At 43.1% G+C, this 21736-nt stretch overlaps 1 protein-coding gene and 1 long non-coding RNA gene across 2 annotated transcripts in view; one reads left to right on the top strand and one right to left on the bottom strand.

The window, feature by feature from the left end:
• The window catches only part of LOC138481569 (uncharacterized), a 322679-nt gene extending 309642 nt beyond the window's left edge, over positions 1-13037 (bottom strand). Inside the window, exon 1 of the long non-coding RNA XR_011274276.1 lies at positions 12771-13037. This is a non-coding gene — a long non-coding RNA (uncharacterized lncRNA). The remainder of the gene's footprint in view (positions 1-12770) is intronic.
• Positions 13038-13264: 227 nt separating this feature from the next.
• DAP (death associated protein) overlaps positions 13265-21736 on the top strand; it is a 121926-nt gene continuing 113454 nt past the window's right edge. Inside the window, exon 1 of the mRNA XM_069613756.1 lies at positions 13265-13504. Within this exon, the coding sequence (XP_069469857.1) occupies positions 13450-13504 (55 nt within the window). The 5' untranslated portion in view covers positions 13265-13449. The remainder of the gene's footprint in view (positions 13505-21736) is intronic.

Raw genomic sequence — 21736 nt, 5'->3', positions numbered from 1 at the left:
GAGGAGTGGGCTCTCGCCCTGGCACCAATTGTAGAATAAAGCACATTAAATAAGCTTTCCCCCAGACAGGTGCCTGGATCAGGTGGAGACTGCCAGGTGCTTGCGGCACCCGCTGAGAGCATCAGAGAGTTGAGCAGTGGACTGGTGAAAGACGGCACTGCAGGAGCTCCAAGCGGGCCTCTGCAATAACCAGTGCGGCTATCGGCCGTCCCGCTTCCCGGGGCGAAGAAACTACTAAGCGGAGCTAAGGCCAGATACCCGGGTCCCTAAGTAGGCCGTGCTCACGCTGGGTGTGGAGTGCACACATAGTGGGAGAGCCTCCAAGAAAAGGAGGCTGCCTAGGAGCCCGGAAGCTGTAAAAGTGAGAAGCAGCCTGGGCGAGGAGCGGGTCAGCCTGAAACATGGCGAATTAGCCCCAGTGCGATTGCCTTGAAGCAGCCACCAGTGGTAAGAGGGCGAGTCACCAAGGGGCCTGACAACCTTAAGGGCACCAGTAAAGTGAGCGGGGACGCCGGGAGACTGTTAGGCAGAATCATGTGCAGTGCCCTTAGGGACCTTTGGTACATGCCTGTAATACACTGTTAAAGTGGAAGCAGTAGCAGAGCAGCCAGACTTATCGGAAGAACAAATGAGCAGTAGTAGAGTTACACCGAGGACTACAATTACTGTGACTCAAGCAAACACTGACTCAAGGTTTTTGGTTAAAAAGTAAAAGTACATTTATTTTTAAACCATCAGTTCACAAAACACTTCACTTCTATTAAATTAAAACCACACGTACAATACACTACACACAACCAATTCACTTTATGCAGAACAACTCAAGGTAAGTACCTTATGATTTGATGGACCGGTGTTGTGAAACAGAAGACGTTACCGGGAATACATATGCGATCACTTTTTGACAGTAATGACAGTTCGGTCTTACTAAAGATATGCGTATCCGCGGAAAGAAATGTTACTGGGGTAAAAACACACTTAGCACCTGAGTTAGCAAAAGAGAGTTGGGGGCAAAAATCATAGGCAATACTTTTGTCAAGGCAGACAGAATCAGAGAACACTTGCTGTTAGGAGGATAAAAGTCAATAGGCCTGCGCCAATCTCAAGTGGAACCGGGTTCCTGTTGTCGAGGATCACACAGTCAGATAGTTCAAGATTCAACGTTGCCAGGAGTACTTGGATATTGTCAACAGAGGAAGCAAAAGTTATAAGAGGAAGGAAGACAAGGTCAAGCCTTTGGTGAGGAGAAAAGGGGCTTCACCCTAGTTCCTCGAAGCTGGACACGGTACCTTTATTCTTTGAAGAAGCTGGTGCCACGGTAGTTGTTCCTGGTAGTTTCCTGCAGACTCACAGTTCCCGTAGCTTCAGTCGTGGGGACAAGAAGGAGGACGTCTGGAGTGAGCTGCACTACCCAGGGATGAGGCCAGCAGCATCGACGGTGAATAAAAGGTGCGCTCCTTTAAAACAGGAGAGGCTCTTCAGATGGCTATCCGGACCACAACAGGGTGCAGCGATTTCCACCACGAAGAGGATCCTTTGGCTGTGGAAGATGAGCTGGTTGACCCCACCAGGCTCAAGGGAAGAAGACTCCGGACTGGATCTTCTCTGGTCGTTGAAGGGTAGATAGCTCAGGACTGCAGCAGGGCTTCTCCGGGACTCGGTAGTTGCAGCAGCCGTCTTCTTCTCTGTTTCTCTTCGGTTCCTTGTAGTTCCAGTGGCGACTGACTTCCAGCCCAAGAGTCCTGCCTTTTATGCGAAAATCCCACATTCACTCAGCCTGGCTGTCAATCACGCAGCAGGGGGGTTGTCCGGCCCAGACAACCACCTCAGCCAATCATGGCAAAGTGCGACTTGGGTTTCCTAGGATACCCTGTGCCGGGGGGGACTACACCCCTCCCTCACATACAGCCCACATAGACACCCAGGCGCCAAAAGGAGGGCTTCTTTGCAGAAGCCAGCCAAAAGACGGTGAACAAAGAAGGCAAACCTGGTTTGCTGCGCAAAGTAAAACACAAGAAGGACTTTAAAAAAAAGAAATGGCGAATAAACCCGACCGGGGCAAAAAGAAAGAGTATTTGGTCAAGCGGGTTTATTTTTGAGGCTAATATAATAGTCTGGAACAATAACACGTTTATATGGTATAATCGCGGTAGAAAAGTTAGGGTAGATACCACTGCCACCAGCCAAGTCTAAATGTTAAAAGAGCAAAACAAAGCTCAGAGAGGCACAGACAAAAAGGGATAGGCATTAACCCTTTCCACTACTCCATGTAAGATGGGGTGTACTGGGTCTGTAATTTTAAATGACCACATAAAGTAAATGACACTTTACCTATTTCTGGGGGACAGTAGTCAGCCCCAGAAAAATTTAGTCAGTGGGAAGTCTCAAAGACAACCCTGTGTCACTGTACTGAAGCGGCTGTGTAACACACACAAAAAGGTGGGTCTTATGGAGTGGTGTGCTCCAGAGCCCAAGATCACACAAACAGTGTAAGCGATATTCAATCAACACTACAGCTAAGTCAATGCCTAGTCTGGGATGCTGAGGAAAACCCTTATTGATGTATTTTTATGTCCAGTTCAGTACTCTGGATGACAACCCTTGTATAACACCCCCCTCTTAGAATCCCCCTGACCCCACTGAGCCAAGAAGTAGGTTTGTTTTGCAAATTAAAAGGTTTATTTGAAAAATTAAACAATATATATATATATATATATATCACACTTTTATAATAAATTAATAATTGATATCACACTTATGGATATAATGTTGGTCAACAATGGGTAATCTAACACTAGCACACTTCTTTACAGTCAATGAGGAGTGGGTATAGGATGGATAAGGTAGCAAAAATACTTTTATGGTTTCAAGGGAAAAGAAATGAGGAATAAAATGCAGTACAGAAATACTTGATATGATTTTAGCAAAAGATAAGATAATCACTTTTTCTCTGGCAATTCACCCCCCCCCTATGCAATGTAAGAAATGGAAGGAGATGGAAAGAGGAGCACACAGTTCTCAGGAATGCAATCAAATACAATACGAAATTCAGTTCCCCCCAGCAAGCTTAGAGGAAACAGGTAGAAGTTTTAAAACACAGGCCCAAAATGCTTTGAATGTGATGACAATGAAGTGAGAAATGTGCTAAAAATGCTTTTAATTCCCTCTAGAGGTTCAGGGTGGGTGATATCTAGTTTATATTAGTTCAGGCTCACTTTAGCAATGCTCTATGTGTAACCAGCAGGTTAAAACGAATTTTAGCAAAGGAAAGCAAGAAGCTGCTGATTTTTACACGTGGCTGAAATTGTGCAAAATGTCAAATCGCAGCAAATTTACTCGCGCGCGTCGAGCGTAATTACGGAGCACTATAAGGAATAGGAAGATACGGACGATTTTGTGAAAGTAGTTTTTCGGATTTGAAATTTTAAAGCTCAGAATGACAGATTTCAGTTTTAAAGATGACAGAATGACACGATTCTAGGAGGCAGTTCTAATAGGCTAAAATAGTTTGGATTAGATTATTTTAAACTAAGAGATTGGTTTTGGCACAATGAGTACTCACACTATATTTTTTAAATAAGCCGTCAAGGTCTGGTCAGGTTGGACGGGACTTCCGGCGGGCGGTTCTGAACAGCGGTCTGGCCTCTGGTTCTGCTCTCAGCAATGCACAGTTCTGGTCTCTCTGGATCTCTGGTCTCTCTGGATCTCTGAATCTCTGGTCTCTCTGGATCTCTGGTCTCTGGAGGTTGATGGATTTGAAGTCTGGAGTCTCCCGGCAAAGCGTCCCGCAAGAAATTGGAATGTGAATGTCCTACCTGGGTTTTAGTGGCCCTTTTTATGTGTTTTGAAAATGGGTGTGTGCCTGGGCCTAGCTAAACCTGCCCCTCTCACTTATCATTGGCCAAGCTTTCCTCTCTCCCTTGATTGGGGGGAAGAAATGGAGTGTCAGAGTGATGCTGTAGGTTTTATGGTCAGAGGAACCTCCCCTTGTCAAATTGCACACAAATCTATTTCTGATCCAAATACATATTTATCTATGTACCATTTTTCTCATATTATAGGTCCAGTTAACATATTTTCTGTAGCACCAAACCATCCGATCCCTGTCTTTGTACGATGTCGTGTCCACTGATGACAGAATTCTCCCCTTTTCATCCAGATAACGACCTCTAAACCTTTCCAGATTTTACACAAATGTGCACCAGGGATATGGGTTACAGATGATAAAGCGTCAGATTTTTAACATGCAGACATTTGGAGTAACAACCTTTTTTCCGCTACTATCCCCAGGAACATACCACAGGGTCCTAACACCTTTTAAAATGTGCACGGAAAAATCACAAGAATAATGGTATTAATTATATAATTTTGACCAGTCCGCACTATGAGTTATCTATCTTTTTAAAATTATGCCCTGGTCAAAAAGGGGTGTGGCTTCCCACATCACAAGGTGGAATAACTGGTTTATCCACTTCCCCCAAGATTAGCTGCTAGCAGACGCACTGCCCCTCCCAGTTTCCCCCAAGAGGAAGCCACTTTACGCCCCCCCCCCCAATATAACATTTGCCTGAGTCCAGGACAAGGCTTTGTTCAACCTCCCTTAATTCAATCAGAGAGGTGTGATCTCCTTTTGGTGGGGGCAACAGGATGCAGCCTGGCCTGGGAAGAGTGGCTGAGCAGGTTTCTCCTGTCGGGGGTAGTTGTCAGGCAGAATTCAGCTAAATGTCACTTTAGTTCCCAGTTTTCTACATTCAAATCCAACTTACATGCAGCTATTTTTTATATATACATTAAATAATTACTTCCTTCAAGTCATTTCAGAATATACTTTTACATTGTATCCACCTCTTAGCAAGTCTTTCCTTAGCCTGGTTTCGGTTCATTTGTTCAGTTTTACACAAAAGTCTGGTGGTTTTAAAACGCCGTCTTTTTGATAGTGGTGATCACCGGTACTGCATCCATTTTTGACATTAAGAAAATGAATTCCCCACAGTTCTGGGTTGCTTTTGGCAATCAGCATTGCCATTCCCAATGGTTTCAGGCTACTGTGTGTGTAGCGCAATGGTAGCGCAATGGTGGTTTTAGGCAGTGTCCTCCTGTGCTCACAACATAGGCAATAATGGGTGGCAGCCTATTCTTCATGTTTTCCCTGTGCACTCTCTGGGGAGTTCTGGCCATCATGATGTTTTCCATGCCAGTACTGCACAGTTTTATGGTAGGGCTTGGATGCATGGGTTAAATGTATTTTGTGTGATGCTTACCTTATAGTGAATATAGATCAGGTGCGTGACGAACTCTGCTCACACATGAACAGTAAACGCGTTGCGTCTCTGTTCGGTAAAGAATAGCGAACAGGCATGTAACATGCATTTTACACGTGTCACGTGGTGCTGCGCCGGATTGTGGGTTTAGAATGCATGTATGATAATAGCGCTGCCATTTATGAATGGATGCTGTAAAGTTACGGTCTATGGATGAATAGATGATTTGAAAGCAGACCGTGTCGTAGATATTTCTGGGTAGTGTTAAATGTCATGAGATGACACTGGAGGAGGAGGGGGAGGCAAAGCCTCGTAATAAACGTCACTGGTATAAATCATAACATAAGTTTGTGAAAAGACCCCAGAAAGTGATCCCATACTATCAATGGTTGTGAGTCACCAGTGCTATTATGCAATGCCAGACCACATGGTGTGCACAAACAGCACTGTGTGCGTCCAAGCTGTGATGATGTTACTGAGCAGGTAAAATATGACAAGACTGAGTGCCAACTGAGGATGTTATGTACTAATAAAGTGAGGGAGTGAACACCTTCTGGTGTCAATGAAACAAGAAGGGTTCCCTATTCTTCCTGCTCTTTACATGTAATTTTTTGGTTCAGGCCCCTCATGTGGCTTCTGATTAGAAAAATGTATTGTTGTTCTCAGTATGCCAAAGCTTCTCCTTTGTTGGAGCACTTGAGTTGCAAAAGCAGCGTCCATCAGAGCATTTTCAGAATGTTGCACATCCTGAGAGTGTGGCATTGAAGTTGCCAGTTCGAATACAGCTCCTATGTTTGCTGATCCTTATTTTGATTTTGCGCTTGGTTTTACCAATATTTTTTTTTTAAATGTACACTTGATACAATATATGAGCATCTGATAATTGCAGCTGGTCAGAGTGCATTGTTGCCATGTGGCCTCCAGACCGATATCCACCTTAGTTGACTGTATTGTGAATTTACACATGCCACAACATCCACAGGGGGGTATGCCCTATAACAGGAATCCCCACATCTCTGGAAGGGTTTGTTCTCTTTCATTCGCCCTTCAGCACACACCCGTTCTCACCCCCGGGTTGCTTATGCTTTTGCTTTTTATTAAGCAAAAAGCGGGCATGGTATGGCTAAAGGTCCCTTTTCTAAAAGGGGCAAGCGATTCTCAATGCTTCTTTTTAACTTGAAAGATAAAGTGTGAAAATGCAGATACACACATCAATCTGTCTTGAGTGTTTTTAATTTTGGGTTCTAGAAAGATTTCCCTTGAGATATTCAAAACCAATTTCCTTGTATTGTGTATGACCTTTTCGGGATAGGATTTTGCTTTCAATTTTTTGGTGAGTATGCAAGCCGATTATTCAAAATGTACCCTGTTGGTGCTATTCCATCTCAATCGTACAAACGGACTCATTGGAAGATTCTCCTTGAAATCTTTTGTGTGAAAGTTAAGAAGAGCATTAGAGTCAGTTGTTTTTCTGTATGGTTTAACTTTCAGAACATTGTCTTCACAAAAAAAGCAACGTCTAGAAAGGCGATCTCAGTCGCACTGTGATTATGGGTGAAATGAACATTGGGATCTAGATGATGAATCCAAACAAAGAATTCCCCCCTTATGTCTTGGCAGCCCTCCCAGATGACAAAAACATCATCAATAAATATTTTTCACATTTCAATGTGGCAAAGGTATGGATGATCGGTGATGCATAAATGGGTTTCCTCAAAGCCGTTCACATATACATTGGCCACATTGGGGGCCACCGTAGAACCTATCGCCGTTCCCTCGATCCGATGGTATAATGACTGCTGGAATCAAATTCTCTCATATCTTGTGTGAGGTGATCTAGATGTTCTGTGACTATCTCTAGGGTGCTTGTCTGTGGTACATTAGTATATAACGTCTCTATGTCCATACTTATGAGGCAGTTTACATTGGGGTCCAAATGTAAGCCATCGACAGTATTAATAAAATGTCCAGTATATTTGACATATGTTTGAATTTCAGGTATGTTTTGCTGCATTAAAAAAATCTGCATATTTGGATAATGATTCCAATATTGAGTCGCTGCCAGAGACTATCGGTCGTCCACGCGGAGACACTATGCCCTTATGAATGTTATGATCCGTATAAAATATGATCTTGTTGGGTGTTAAAAAAATCAGCCTCTTGTTGTGAAATGATACTCTTGTTAAATGTATCTTGAACCCTGTCTTGAATGGACTGCTTTAAACCAGTTGTGGGATCATTTTCAAGGATTAAATAGACGTTGCTATTAGTTCTGTGTCATAGGCATTCTTCAAAATAATCTTCAGTAATGACAATCACAATGGCTCTGCCCTTGTCCAAAGGCTTTATGGTGATTGAATTATTATTTATAAGTGCTTTATGATCCATTCTTTCTTTGGTGTTACCATTATGGAAACCTCTAGTACTGCGTGTCTCTATGTTTTCTACACCTTTGAGCACTTGTTTTTCAAACAACCTCAGCTCATCTCTGAAATCTGTGATGTTATCTGTGTCTGGAGGAGGGTTATCTGCAAAAAACTCTTTCAGTCTAATTTTACAAATGGCGTTCTTTACGATAGTTGAAAGGATCATGTATATGTTGCGCCTATAAACACTTGTTTACAGACACATTATAAATGCCACATCATATCATATTAGTCGTGACAAAACCTAGGCCTTTGCTCAACACCGCCTTTTCGTGCACTGACAGTATGTGCCTTGGAAGGTTCATTATTGTCGTTGCCCACTTCTTGTGATCCTCATCTCCTGTGGTTGCCATTGTTGTGTTCTCCTACAGCCTCTGTGCCTGCCGCTTTCTAAAAAAGCATGTCCTTGGGTTTGTCCACATAGAATACTCCCTCTGTTCTCGCCGTTTGTGTTCTCTACTGCACTAGAAGTACTTGGAGTGTCATCAAGAGATAAATGTGTATTGTCATCACTACTGGAGCTATATGAGGGTGCTCTGAATCTCACGTGTCCATTTGTACCTGTGCCTGATTCATTCCCTTGATATTGTGGAACAAATTTATACCCCTCTTCTGAATATGAAAATGCGTTCCCATGTCTAAATTTGGCAAGGTCTTTCTTCATTCTTTTAATTCTTTCCACAATCCTGAATTCCTTAAATTCAGAGATTTCTTTATCTGGGTCTTCTAATCTTTTTGTGAAGACTTCAAGTGAAGTGAGGTTTTTTGATCGCTTCCTCGTTTTTCATCAGGTCCTCCAGGATATCCTTATTGACTTCTCTTGCTGTATCTATAATGAACACAAGCCAGTCACAGCCACACATACCAGCCACGTGGCTCCACATGGTCCTAAATGGAAGATCGTCTAGGAAGAAACAGGCTCGTTACTGACAATGAGTTCCTGTCGTAAGGCACTATTTCGTAAATAATCCATCATGATGCAGCCATGTAGTTCTTTCACGATCAGTCTTTTTCTAACTTGTACCACTTCATCCCATTCTGCTATGCTGGTGACAGATACGGATGCATTGGCCTCAGTCAAAGCTGATACTGTTCCCAAAATCTGAAGAATAAAATCCACTGTGAAAGATCAGCATTTATCTGTCGCCATTTCTCTATCAGAAGATGTATGGAGGCGAAATGAGTAATGAACTGGAGCTAAGTTTATGGCTTGAGATAAAGCACAATCACAGTATAGGTCTAAAGAGAACTTGCATGTGTCACAAAAAATGAAAAGAAAGGACAAATTAATGTCAACACACCAATTATGGTACACCCTGGTAACCCAAAGGCTGCTAAATTTCCAAAAAAACACTATGGAGGGAACTGATTATACAGGAAAGGATGGTTGGGTTTAACAAACGACATACATCATATCAAGATCCTTTCCTGTAAATGATTATGCTTGCAAAGTCATAATAAAACACTTCCAGAAAAAAGTTCTAAAATATCTAAATGTTTTTATACATTTTATTAAAAAATACCTTAGTTAGTTTGCATCAGTAAAAATATGTATATATGTAGTACAAAAATGTTTTTTTTATATATTGAAAAAAGATTTTTGAAGAACAATTGTATTCCACACATGGATGTATGCTTGTAGTGTCTCCTATATACATCTCTTGAGAAAAATATACATCTCTTGAGAAAAATCACCTAAAAGGAAAAAGATATGGATCTTAAAATCAAATAACTACGAAACAAAACGCCACTAAACCTTCGCCGAATGATTAATGTGCAAATAATACATATACAAAAAATAAAATAAATCTCGCATTTAACACAAAAGAAAAACACAATACTTCACTACACCATTGAGGTACTTGAAAAATATATATAGAACCAATCAAAGTTTAAAAAGCTGAACAACGCTTACACTCCTGCCCCTATGGTTTAAGAAGTATGGGGAAAAAATACCACCTCTGCCCCATGTATTCAGCACCTATGATGCATCGCAACTTCAAGCCCAGCAGAGAGGGGATGGCCACTGTAGCAGAATGCGACCTGTCCGACTTTCCGGGTCCCTGACGTAGACTGGCAAATTCTAAACTGGAGCATGCTAGGATATTAGAGGGGTTGTACGCTGGGGCAAGAAGGGAAGGAATTGGGCCAGAAAAACACACAGCTGCGCTCCAGCAAAAGTGGTCTTGCCGGAGCCCCATTCGTGTATACCGATGCACAACCCCCACCCCCAAGTTAAGGAGTCTCTCTGTCCCGACTGTGAGCGTGTCCTGCGTGCAGAGATATGGAACAATTTCACAAGCTGCATCTGAAAGTCATCCTATCCTTACCAGGACAGCACTAACTCAATCAATGAAACAGTGGAAAGGTGCATACATGTCTCATGCTTCGCACACATTGTATTGTCATAGTTATTATTCTGACAGACGAAATTAGCATCATACCCACTGTTCATTGCACGGTCAGAAGGAATATTGCACATTTGAATTACTATGTTAATTGATTGTCATTCTTATGACCTGCTCTCGAACCTTGACTCTAACATTCCATGTGTTCTCATTTTGCTTGATCTCTCTTCTGCCTTTGATACTGTCAACCATACCATCCTGCTCAACCGTCTCCGTGATAACCTCGGTATCACTGGTCAGGCTCTGGCGTGGCTGACCTCTTTCCTCTCAAATCGACCCTCCCAGGTCCAACTGGGGTCTTTCCTCTCTGACATCTTCTTCTCTACCTGTGGTGTCCCCCAGGGATCTAACCTCTCTCCCTGGCTGTTCAACCAGTATCTGGCACTTCTCGCCCACCACATTGCTGCTCTCTGCCCCTACTTTCAGTGCTATGCGGATGATACCCAGCTCATTTTCAGGCTACCCTCGGCCTCCTCTTCTCCTTCCCTCATCTCTGACTGTCTTTCTGCTATCCAGGAATGGTGTGCCGCCAACAACCTCTGCCTTAATGCCAGTAAGACTGAGATTCTACTCATCGGCACTCCCACTCCCTCCTTCCCTGCTGCTCTCTGGCCGGCCTCTCTGGGCCCTCTTCCTGCTCCTACCTGCAAGGCAAAAAACCTTGGGGTCATCTTCGACTCCACACTCTCCTTCTCTCCTCACATATCCGACGTATCTAAGAAGTCACACTACCAGCTACACCTCCTCAGAGGTATCCTTCCTTTCCTCTCCTTCCCCCAGAAGTTCACTGTCTCTAGAGCCCTGGTTCTCTCTAAGCTGGACTACTGTAACAACCTCTATCTAAATCTGCCCGCCTCTACTCTCCGCCCTTTGCAACTCATCCAGAACAGGACTGCAAGACTTGTCCTTGGCCTCAAGCCCACGGACCGTATCTCTCCAGGACTGAAATCACTACACTGGCTCCCAGTGACTGCGAGGATCAAGTTCAAAACCCTCTGCATTGTCCACAAGGCCGCCTGGGGCCTTGGGCCAAAATACCTTCAACTCTCTCTTCCTAAATATCTTCCTTCTCGAGCTCTTCGCTCATCCGCCTCCAACTCCCTCAGGGTCAGCCGCTTCTCCAAACAACGTGTTGGGGGCAGATCTCTTTCCACTGCAGGGGCCTCCCTCTGGAACAGCCTTCCTGCCTCCCTGAAACTTGAGGAGAACCACCTCCGGTTCCGGAAGCACCTCAAAACCTTCCTCTTTGCCTCAGCTTTCTCTCCCCCTCTCCCCTGCTAATACTACTGAAACTGCACTGAATCTGCAACTGGGCCATTCACCGTTCTCGGCCCAGCCACTCTCCCCTGCACTGCCTCCACGGCAACCCCTGCACTACGGGACTGTGTCTGTATCCATGCAGCCCCCCTTCCCAACACTTGTCTGCACTTACCTCGCACTTGCCACCAGCTGGCCCTTGTTATTTATCCTGTATGCTGTATGCTAATAACCCTGTACTGCACTTTCCCCTCTCCCTTTCCCCCATGCACTTTTCCCTTCCCATCTACCCTTGCACTTGCGCGATCTGAATGACACCTGGCCTAGTAAGATCGTTGTCTGACTCCCCTTGTTCCCCCCCTGCCTCGTCGCGCCTTGAAACACTTGTGTATAGGCGCGTTACAAATGCCTTATCATATCATCATATCATATCATGAATCCCAAAATGCACTTTGGTTTTATGGAAAGAAGCAAACATTCGGGGCATCCATATTTGACACGTACTCGCCCCTCACTCCCACCCACACCAGTGACAGTCTAATACCCCTATCCAGTGCCTTAAGTGGCACTACAAATCGAGCCGGGGCCCATCGAGGGGGCGTGGCCTAACGGGGTCTTGATGGGCCGTTAGGCCACGCCCCCTTGACGAGCCCCGGCTCAATGGGCTACTGGTACCCCTGCCAGGCAGCCTTTTTGATCTCTGCATTTATTTTATATAGGCTTGCCTGGCAGGGGACAACGCCTCGCCTATTCAGCCTTAATGGTGGTGCTGCCCCTCGCCAGCTGGGGAGGGGCAGCGTCACCATTAAGGCTGAAAGGGTGAGGCCACTGGAAGCAGAGGCCTTTTTCCTAAAGACTGAAACTCCCGCGAATCCGCGGGAGATTCAGTATTTAGAAAGCAAGGCCTCTGCTTCCAGCGGCCTCACGTTTCTCCATAATGGTGGCGCCGTCGCACGTGCATCCCTTGATTAAAGGGATGCCTCGCAGGTGCGGCGCCACCATTATAGCTGAAAGGCATTTTTTTCACAAGCGAGAGCTTCAGGCAGTAGAAAAAAATGCCTTTTCGTGTAGTGGCCGGGGCTGCCCGGGGAGATTAGTGGGCCCCGGCAGGGCCCCGCCTCAAAACGAAATTTTGGAGCCTGCCGGGGCCCAGCCCCGGCAGGTCCCGGCTCACTTAAAGCCCTGCCCCTATCTGATACCCCCATCTCACACGCGCATGGGGGGGGGCAGTAAATGTCCATTACAGCACTGGTGGCATGCAGCAATGAAACAAAAAAGTGAAGCATTGTTCCTGGAAAAGGGAGGTTCACCAGACACAAGTATTGGGAAGAGAAAAGGGTACGTGGAGGTAATGGGGAATGTTATACACACATAATAAGGGGTTGGCATTGCCAAGAAGAAATATATGGCGGTTCTACCTGCCATGGTAGGGGTGATACCCTCACAAGTCAGTTGCGACGAAGAGTGGCTCGGAGGTAACGGTACAAGCACTGTTGGCTGCATGCGAGAGATGGTGTGGCTACCAAGTGGGTTTTGCCCTCTACCACAGCACCGAACGCTGGTTAGCTCCCGAATTGATAAAATACGTTAACGTTCTGGTCAAATCTCAGGCACAGAATTCAACTGCTAAAAACTCTGCGAAGTCTCAAGTCAGAAGACTAGCCCCCGAAAGCGTGAGTGACATCATCACGCCACCAAGGTGAGCCCAAAGCCAAACGAGAGTTCTGTCACGTTGTCTGTCTTCCATGTTCATGGATTCATATTGCCCCCGGGAGCCACGTTGACAGTGTAATGAAGAACTCGCGCTTGCTACCCAACCCGAGCTGTGGGAGGCGTCGAGTCCTCAGCGGCGCCATATTAGTTTCAGGCATAATGTGAGTGCCGAAATGATTTCCAAAGGCCAATTGGGGCGTTTTGCCTGACTCTAACATGGCCAACCCCCAGGCCAAACTCCGCCCGGTCGACTGCACTGGCTGCTTGAGATGTTGTTTGAAGTGGGCGACAGGGGGAGGAGTCTGCACAGGGTTGGAGGTATCATAGTGCTGATGTGTTCCACAGCATCCATAGAAGCATTCAAGCATAGCAAATAGAAGAAACATGTCTTCACCCCCCAAGGAGAAAGCGGAGACCAGAGCCGGGCATCTTCCTGCGGGTACTGATCAACAGCGCGCGTTCATGTTTATGGGGTGCCCGTAACAATTGATCTACTATACAGAACAGCGGGATGGGGCGGTATCGGACGTAAACTATAGGAGCACGCGTTGTGGCCTCTCCTCACAATGCACCAATTGTTAGGCTTGCCCATTTCGAACATCTTCTGCGTTTCCGCGGCACCCTTACCTGTGTTTCTATTCCTGCTGCAGTTTTTGAATATTTGTATCCTGATTTCCAAAGGCGTCTTGATTCTCCCCAGCTTGTCAATTTATGTACACTGTCCGACTTTGTTGTTTATCAATCTGCCTAGTTTTCTGGACTCGCTCGCGTTTTTGCAGTTCTCTTGTGCTCTTTCGAACGAGTTAGTGCCTTTACTAATTGTTAATGGCAGATGTGATGACCAGCTGTTGGCGCATTATACTGCTCGCTGCCACGACACCTGGCCCGTGGCCATGTCCTCCTGCAATAGGTTGCAACCTGGGCTGTATATAAACAATTGACATACTGTTAGCGATGCACCCATTTTAGCAGGTTTACAATCCATGGTAAAGTAAAAGTGCTATTTGCCTATGGGCCAGTACCCAGGAAACGTACCAGGGAAGGCTCGCCACACGTTGACTTGGTAATATTCGTAGCACCCGCCCTTGCTATGTGTCACCAATGACTGCTTTTCGCATCGCACCATTGTACAGTAAACGTTTGAAAAGCAACCAGCGTGTTCACTGTCGAGTGTTATTTCATTTGGAAGATTGCCGAGTTCGACAATGGTGATGGTTGATTCCCTTTATCCTGCTGGTAGCAGGATACGTGGTGGTACCGCATTGGCTGCAGATATATTAATTAATAAGTTCTAGCTGGCTGAAGGTGATCAGCGGACAAAACCCATTCAGTGCTGGACAGTGATGATAATATTAACTGTGGGATCCCATCAGCGGGGAGGGCGGAGGGGCATCAGTGGAAGTTGGCTAACGTGGGCTACTGTTCTAAGTCGCCCCCCCTCCGCCTTAAACATTTCAGGAGTTTAATTACTTCCGAACACCTGGTAAATGACCGAAGCGAGTTTCCTATGATCCTGTAAGCAAAGTATCAAATGTGCACATCTTTTTAAATTTGCAAAGATTGCTTAAATATGTTCTGCAGCATGAACTACTAACAGATATATTCACATGTATCCTGATAAGACCTTGGAGTAAGAAACAAAAGTTCCCAAAATAAAGGTACTCCCGTCGCCTGCACACTTTTCACCGTCCGAAAATTCACCCAAGAATTCAAAATGCAGTTTTTTACAGTAACAATCTTAATGTTAAATTATTCAGTATCAGTAACGACTTAGGTTAAATATTAATTTAAATAAAAATTCCGACAACATGTGTTCACAAAACGTAGTGGTACGGAAATATAAATTAATTGGTATGACCCAACGAGTTTCAAGCTTTCAACTCTTCCATCAGGGTTCTTGATTGGTTGATATTTTTACAAATGATAAAAAAGAATCTTTTATGTAGATATAGATTCACCCATATCCTTTACTAAAATCTTCTCTATCCGATTTGCAGTTGCGTATTTCACATCAGTATTTAAATTTCAAATTACAACATCAACGTTTTCCATCATGTACCTTAACAGTTCCATGGTCTCAATGCTACCAATGTTCTGCTTAGTAGAAATTCTGGAGTTTGCGGATTCAGAGTGGGACAATCCATCCATAATAATGAAAAGTAGCAGTATAACCAACTCTAATGGGCTCAAAATAAAGTACCAATGATTTGTAAAAGCTGACCACTAAGAACTAATAGGTACGTTGCAAGAGAGAATCCTCACTTCTCCTTCAAACCACTGGCTCCCCCAGTTTCTTCCCAAGAAGATTAGATAGGCTATGAATCTTCACTTTGTTTAATTGTCAACTGTCCTCACAATTAAATGTATCCAGAGAATAATTGTAAGTGTCCCCTTGCGTGTCAATTTATAACAATGTTGAAATCTTAAATTAATTTCGAAATCTCCACTAATCTACTGTAATGTCCTCGATGCTGGCACCTCGTCTCAGAACCTAGATAAGCTCCAAACTATCCAGAATAATGCCCTCCGAGCAGCACTCTTCATCCCCAAGCATGCTCATATCTCTGCCAACAGGAAAGCGGTACACTGGCTGCCCATCCACGAAAGACCCCTTCAAACCCCTTTCCATCACCCATATTTGCTGCTTCAACAGCGCACCCCCTACCTAGCCAAGAAAATCACCAAAGCGCACTCCTCAAGACCTACCAGGGCCCCTTATGCAAATCGACTCCACCCACCCAAAGTGAGATGCACTAAAGCTGGAGGCTCTAGCTCCCCTGACATCGCTACCAAGAAGTGATTATCAGTTAGCACTCTGCTGACTTCTGAAGTGCTACGAATACAACACTTTAGGATACCAATACAATGCTTTCTACCTGTGCTACTGAGTGGGGATGAGGCATTTGAAAAATGTCTTATTAATGGATGGTATTTCTTTTCTTTCCACGTGGGGTTTGTTTATGGTGTTTTGGGGCATGGTAAAAGACACAACACTAAAATATATAGGGAATGCTGAGTCCTCCATGGTTCTCGGCTGACACTATAGGTAAGAGACAGTGCTGATTTTCAGATCTTTAATTGGCATGTGCATGTTTATTTCACTTATTTGTTTCACTTATACATCCATTTGATCCAATGTTTCTAAATTGTAAACTTGTATCTCCTTTTATATCGCACTTTTTTTTTTTACGCTCTTAATGTTTGGAGGAATGTTTCTCCTGCTACAGACTGGGACATTTTAGTAAAAAAAAAATATAGCCACGTTCTTAAGTAACATCTGTCACTCTTACTCAATTCAGAGAGACTCATTTTGGCAATATGGGCGGGAATTGTAACCCATTGTTTCAATTTTAATGGCACCTCTTTGCCGCAGGGGCACTTCCCACTGAGCCATCTTACTTTATAACCTTTGCCTGCAGGCGGAACAACGTTCTTTGCTGCAGGCACACTTCCTCCCGATCTATTTAACTCCGCATTTGGAAAATACTTGCATCTCTGCAACAGCTATATTCATCCATTTCTATTATTTTGATTGGGAATTGGTCAGATTGGAACCTTTTAACTTTCAGAGTTCTCTCACTGGCCATAGGTAAATCAAAAAGCACCAAAGAAAAATACATTTTAATAAACTTGTTCGGGCTCATTCAAAATGGCAAACCACCGTCGGTCTGTCCAGCACATTAAAGGCAGGGGCTTTGTTCTTTTAGACCTCTGCTATGCCTGTCCTCGATCAAAAAAGTGACGGCAGAGTTTGTTTAATAATCCTTTTAAAGGATAGACATGACATACCTGAATGATTCCCGGCATGCAGTCAAAGCAGTACTTTATTATTATTATTATTATTATTATTATTATTTTTTTTTTTGTGGCTGAAACTCTTCGCCTTTGAGTGATAGTGTACGGATAAATATCTCATTTCCAGCCAGAAATTAGGGTGAATACTTTTTCAAACCTGAATTTTGGTACACCCCTAGTCAAAAGGCCCTGTTCACAATTTCTCTTTTACTTTAGCCTTGTATTTTTGTTAGAATCATTATATTTAATGAGGGGGTGTTAAACTGCCATCAGTTTGCAGGGAGGGCTGGGGGGGGGGGTTGTCCAGTGTTTGGGTGACCCGGCCACTGTCCTGGTATCTACCTGCTTCTTTTTTTCACTTTCCCTGCGTCATTCTCTTGAAACCTCCTCATACTGCTGCACCAGACAATGCTCCATTTCCTCTGTCACACAGTCGTCTAGGTCCCTCTATCCAATTCTTCATTGCCTCACACTAAACTATCAGAAACCTGATATAACCATTATTCCATTGTTAAAGCTCTCCCCCAATCCCCATTAAATGCTGTTTGCATTGACCACTGCCATTAATAAACACTGATGCTTTGTCTTTGCTAGACTGCTTATCGCCAGGTTGTTGCCATAAGTCCCAACTGGTCTATTCAGATCAAGATCAATCTGGCTTAACTCACCAAATGTTCACGGTTCTCAATTTGAGGCGTCTGTTTTACATTATATTGTAAATTAACCTGTGAATTGATGCCCTTGCTGCAATCCTCATAGCAGAGAAAGCCTTTCATTCTGTTCCAAGGGTTTTTGTTATTTGCCAATCTGAGATGCTTCAACTTTGGTCTACACTTTCTCAGCTGTGTCAAATTTGATTTACTCTTTCTTTGGCTAATGTGTGCATGAGCAGGCTTCTCGGCGCTCCCAGTTAGGGATAGTCGGCAAGAATTTACTTTTTCATCCTTATTATTCGCCCTATAGAGCCACTTTAAATACAGTTTCTGTTTTACCCTACATTTCAGATCCTTTGTTTAATATAGAACCTATGCAGATTTGCTCACTGGAATTCTATATACAGTTTCACACAATGGTGCAATAGGTCTTATTGTAGGATGTTGTTTATTGGGTGGCAACTAGTTGAGGGAATCCTCCACCCATCCCAAATAGGGTATGCACAATTTTGATTGAAATTATTTTTATTGACCTGGCACTGTCAATTTAACATTGTTTCCCTATAGCCTCCCTCCCCCTTTTGTGACAAGAAGCGCACAAGGTTGCACCGAAGGTCTATTAATAAAATAGAAATTATTGAATCAATTTCAATAGAAAATGATGTGTCAATGAACTTCTAGTATCAAATAGTGACTACAATGAAGAATAATCGATACACTGGGTGCATCACTTTTCTAGGCTGTTTCCATGAATGTGGACTTTTGTAAGCACACACATCGCCATCTATACCTTTTTTGATTTACCCTGAGCGCACATCTACCATGCGTAAAAGCATGAGTGTTCAGGATAAAGCTTTAATTAAAACAAAATGAAATCAGAACATCCCTGCCTATCTAAATATCTCTACTTATTTGGAATGCATAAACGCCTCCCCTCTACCCAGTAGACATGGGAGCTTCTCAAAAAGCATTTCAGAAACTCTATTTAAAAGGCAGTCTGCTTTACATGCCTGCATGTAAATTGCCTGCAAAAAAGAACATGTAGGTTTGCTAAATTCCCTTCGGTGGAGTTTCTATTTCATTAATGTGTTAAAGTGCACATTTGTTACTTTCAATGGCCAGCCTATAGGCAAAAAGATGGTAACAATAAACCTTTCACCTTATTTTTGAGTGATTGGTTCAGCCCCAGAACTCTGCTTGGTGGCGTAACCAGGGAATGCCTTAAATGACATTGCCCTTCCAGGAATGTGTGATGTGATATTGAGCAATACTAAGAAAATAATTCCCCAAAACGCGCTGGCAACCCTTGAGATATATTTGTAAACACAATGTACTTCCTCAAACAAGTATTAATTGGTGAACAATGTCAGCATTTATTAGACTAATTAGTCAGTGACAGATTATGGATAAGTAAGCGCCAAAAAGACACTTGATTCCACACTGATGGAAATATAATTATACCAAAAAGAAATACATATACACTCCTTTTGTCTAATATTAGGAATTGCATTATACCTTGAAAGACATCAAAAATGCCTCAAAAGAGGCCACTTGGAGCATTATGCCCAGGAAAACATGAAATCATAACAAGTAAATGTGAAAAAGTGTTACTTAAAGCATTATGCCCAAAAAAATCATGTAATGATAACGAATATGAGTGTAACAAAGCCAACACGTGTTTCGACATTCTATCGGGTCCTCTTCAGGTCATGCACTTATTAAAAAAACAAATTCAGCCTACTCCGACAATATGCATAGATGGAGCCTAGTTACACATCTAAGGCATTTGTATTACTGCATCCTGAAGGGATATGAAACACTGGAAGCACAATAAACATATCCTAAAAGTTTCATGTTAATGCACAAAAAGAAACAGACAAGCAAAGCCAGGAAAGAGAAAAATGCCAGTTAGTCAATTGGTTTAAATTCCCACATTCTTAAAAAAAGTATTCCACTACATGCTGCCAAATGCAAAATATACAACTGAACGCTAAATACTTTAACTTCAATAGGTTTTGTAGTCATACAATCATGAGATGATGCCCAACAATATTCTGGAAACAAAATTGGAGGATGCACGGACAAACAGTCTCTAAGGGCGATTGATTAAGTAAATAACGTTATTTAGATGTGTTGTCATTTGAGGTGGTATTCCAAAATCAGTGATTCAAAATAAAATCTTACCATATGTTCTGAGAGCAAAGTATTAGTGTATGTGTGACTCTATAACCGATGCCAATATGACCACCAGAAATTCTGTTTGAACTTTTCAAAGCCAATTACAAACTGTGTTTGGAGAAGGAAACAAACAAAAGAAAAGTGTGCCCATCGGTTACAGTTTGTATTACAAAAAGGTGTAGCAATCTATATATCAATAATATGCAGATTAGTCTTGCTACTGACGCTTTGCTAAGGATGTGTGCACAATCTACTTTCACTATCCGTGATCAACGTAAGTGCTTCACTGCTGTTTTCATTGCAGACAAGTGTCAGTAAGGCTGGAAAGCACTAACCATGGTTCATTTCGACAAGATTGGCTGAGGCTAGAAAAAGTGGAAAAGGGACCCGCCTTGAAGTCATACGATCAGTCCAGAAATATCTGCTTGTCTTAAGGTCATCATTATGTTGAAAAATCTCTAGAGTCCGGCCACTCACCTCGAGTTAACTTTACGTGATTAGCAAAAGACTGCGCTTTCTCACGTGGAGTTCACAAAACTTATGAAGCTTGAAAGGCCAGTGTCTGCATGGATTTAACAGTCCTGGTGGGCAAAAAATACAACAGAACTAAGCCGCTTTGCATCAGGTCCTGAGCACCATTACCGCCTGTCGACATGCTGAGATGTCAGACCTGTTTTTAGTCACTCCCCTCCAATAGTTATCTACCCGCTTTCATTCAGTGCTAAAATGCGCGAGTCCGACAATGTTCAGCCAAAGGGTTGGCGCACAGTGTTATCGGCAAATAAGTACGTTATTAGTGATCATGTGTTACATCACGTGATGGCTACAATAACCGATGAAAGAAACAAAGTATGTGTGTGTATATTGAATCCGGTGCAGCCTCATGTATATATGATGTCTGGTATCATTTTACCTACTCTAATCTAAATTAATTATTTGTATGGGAAATGAGACCAAATGGTTGCATTAAAAAAAAACGTATTCATTATGTGACAGTAATTATATAGGAATTCAAAATTATTTTAACAAAGAGCCAAATGCATCCTGGACTTCACAGCTCTCACAGATGTGTCGAGGCCCAGAGGAAGGTTTGCCTTGCACCCTCCAATTCTCAAGTAAATGCCCAATATACAGCAGTACTCTTGAAAATAAATGTCCTCAAATAGTCACATTTGGTAGAAAGCTTCCGCCAACAGAGTTCATGTCAAGAAGTTAGCAAATCCCGGTCCCTGGAAGATTGGCTCAAACCCTATAAGTGTCAAATTGGTCCCGTTCCTGTGTCTGCATTACAAGAATACATTAAGTTTGTGTTCTTCGTTTAATCTTAGTTGAATGCATCGTAATTTGCATATAATTCGTGCCTCTTGTTGACGCAAAATCAGTTGTCGGGTCGCCACGTCTGGGGTGTTGCTTGACCACTCGTAGTCAAACAAAACGTATGTCTTGATGATTGTCCATTTGATGGTGGGTCTGCCAGTGGATTGCCAAAGAGAGTTTATTGTCCCGATTTTTGAGGCTTGAGAGAGGTTCACATATCCTAATCCAGAGTTTCCGGATAGTGCTGGCAACGTATACCATGTTGCGCGCGCACACACACACAATGCCATATACGACAAATTATGTTTTGCAATTGATGAAGTCAGTGATTTCCAACCGTAGTCCCCCCATGGCATGTGAAAATCTTGGTAGGTGAAAGTGCAAATTTGCAAAAATTGCATGTACTGCAATGGTGAAAGGTATATATAAATGGGTAATCCCTATTTTTTGTTAACGGGGGGTCAAAACTGTAAGAAGGGATTCTCTATGGCGAAAAAGTTTATGAAAAAACAGATCGACTACCCCTCTCTTTAAGTCCTGTATGGGTCACAGGTGAAGATAAAGGTTAACCTGTACAATTTGTTAGTAAGGTTATCGCCTTTTTGGGAAGAATTGCAAAAAAATGCAGCTAAGTACAAAAAATTCTATCTTTTTAATAGTCACAAGAATACCTAAAAACATTACAAACTTAACAAAACATAGCAAACTCAATACATTTTCAATTAAAA

The sequence above is a fragment of the Ambystoma mexicanum genome, chromosome 5p, assembly GCF_040938575.1.
Source record: "Ambystoma mexicanum isolate Mex_15411 chromosome 5p, UKY_AmexF1_1, whole genome shotgun sequence".
NCBI lineage: Eukaryota > Metazoa > Chordata > Amphibia > Caudata > Ambystomatidae > Ambystoma > Ambystoma mexicanum.
This window is presented reverse-complemented; position numbering and strand designations above follow the sequence as displayed.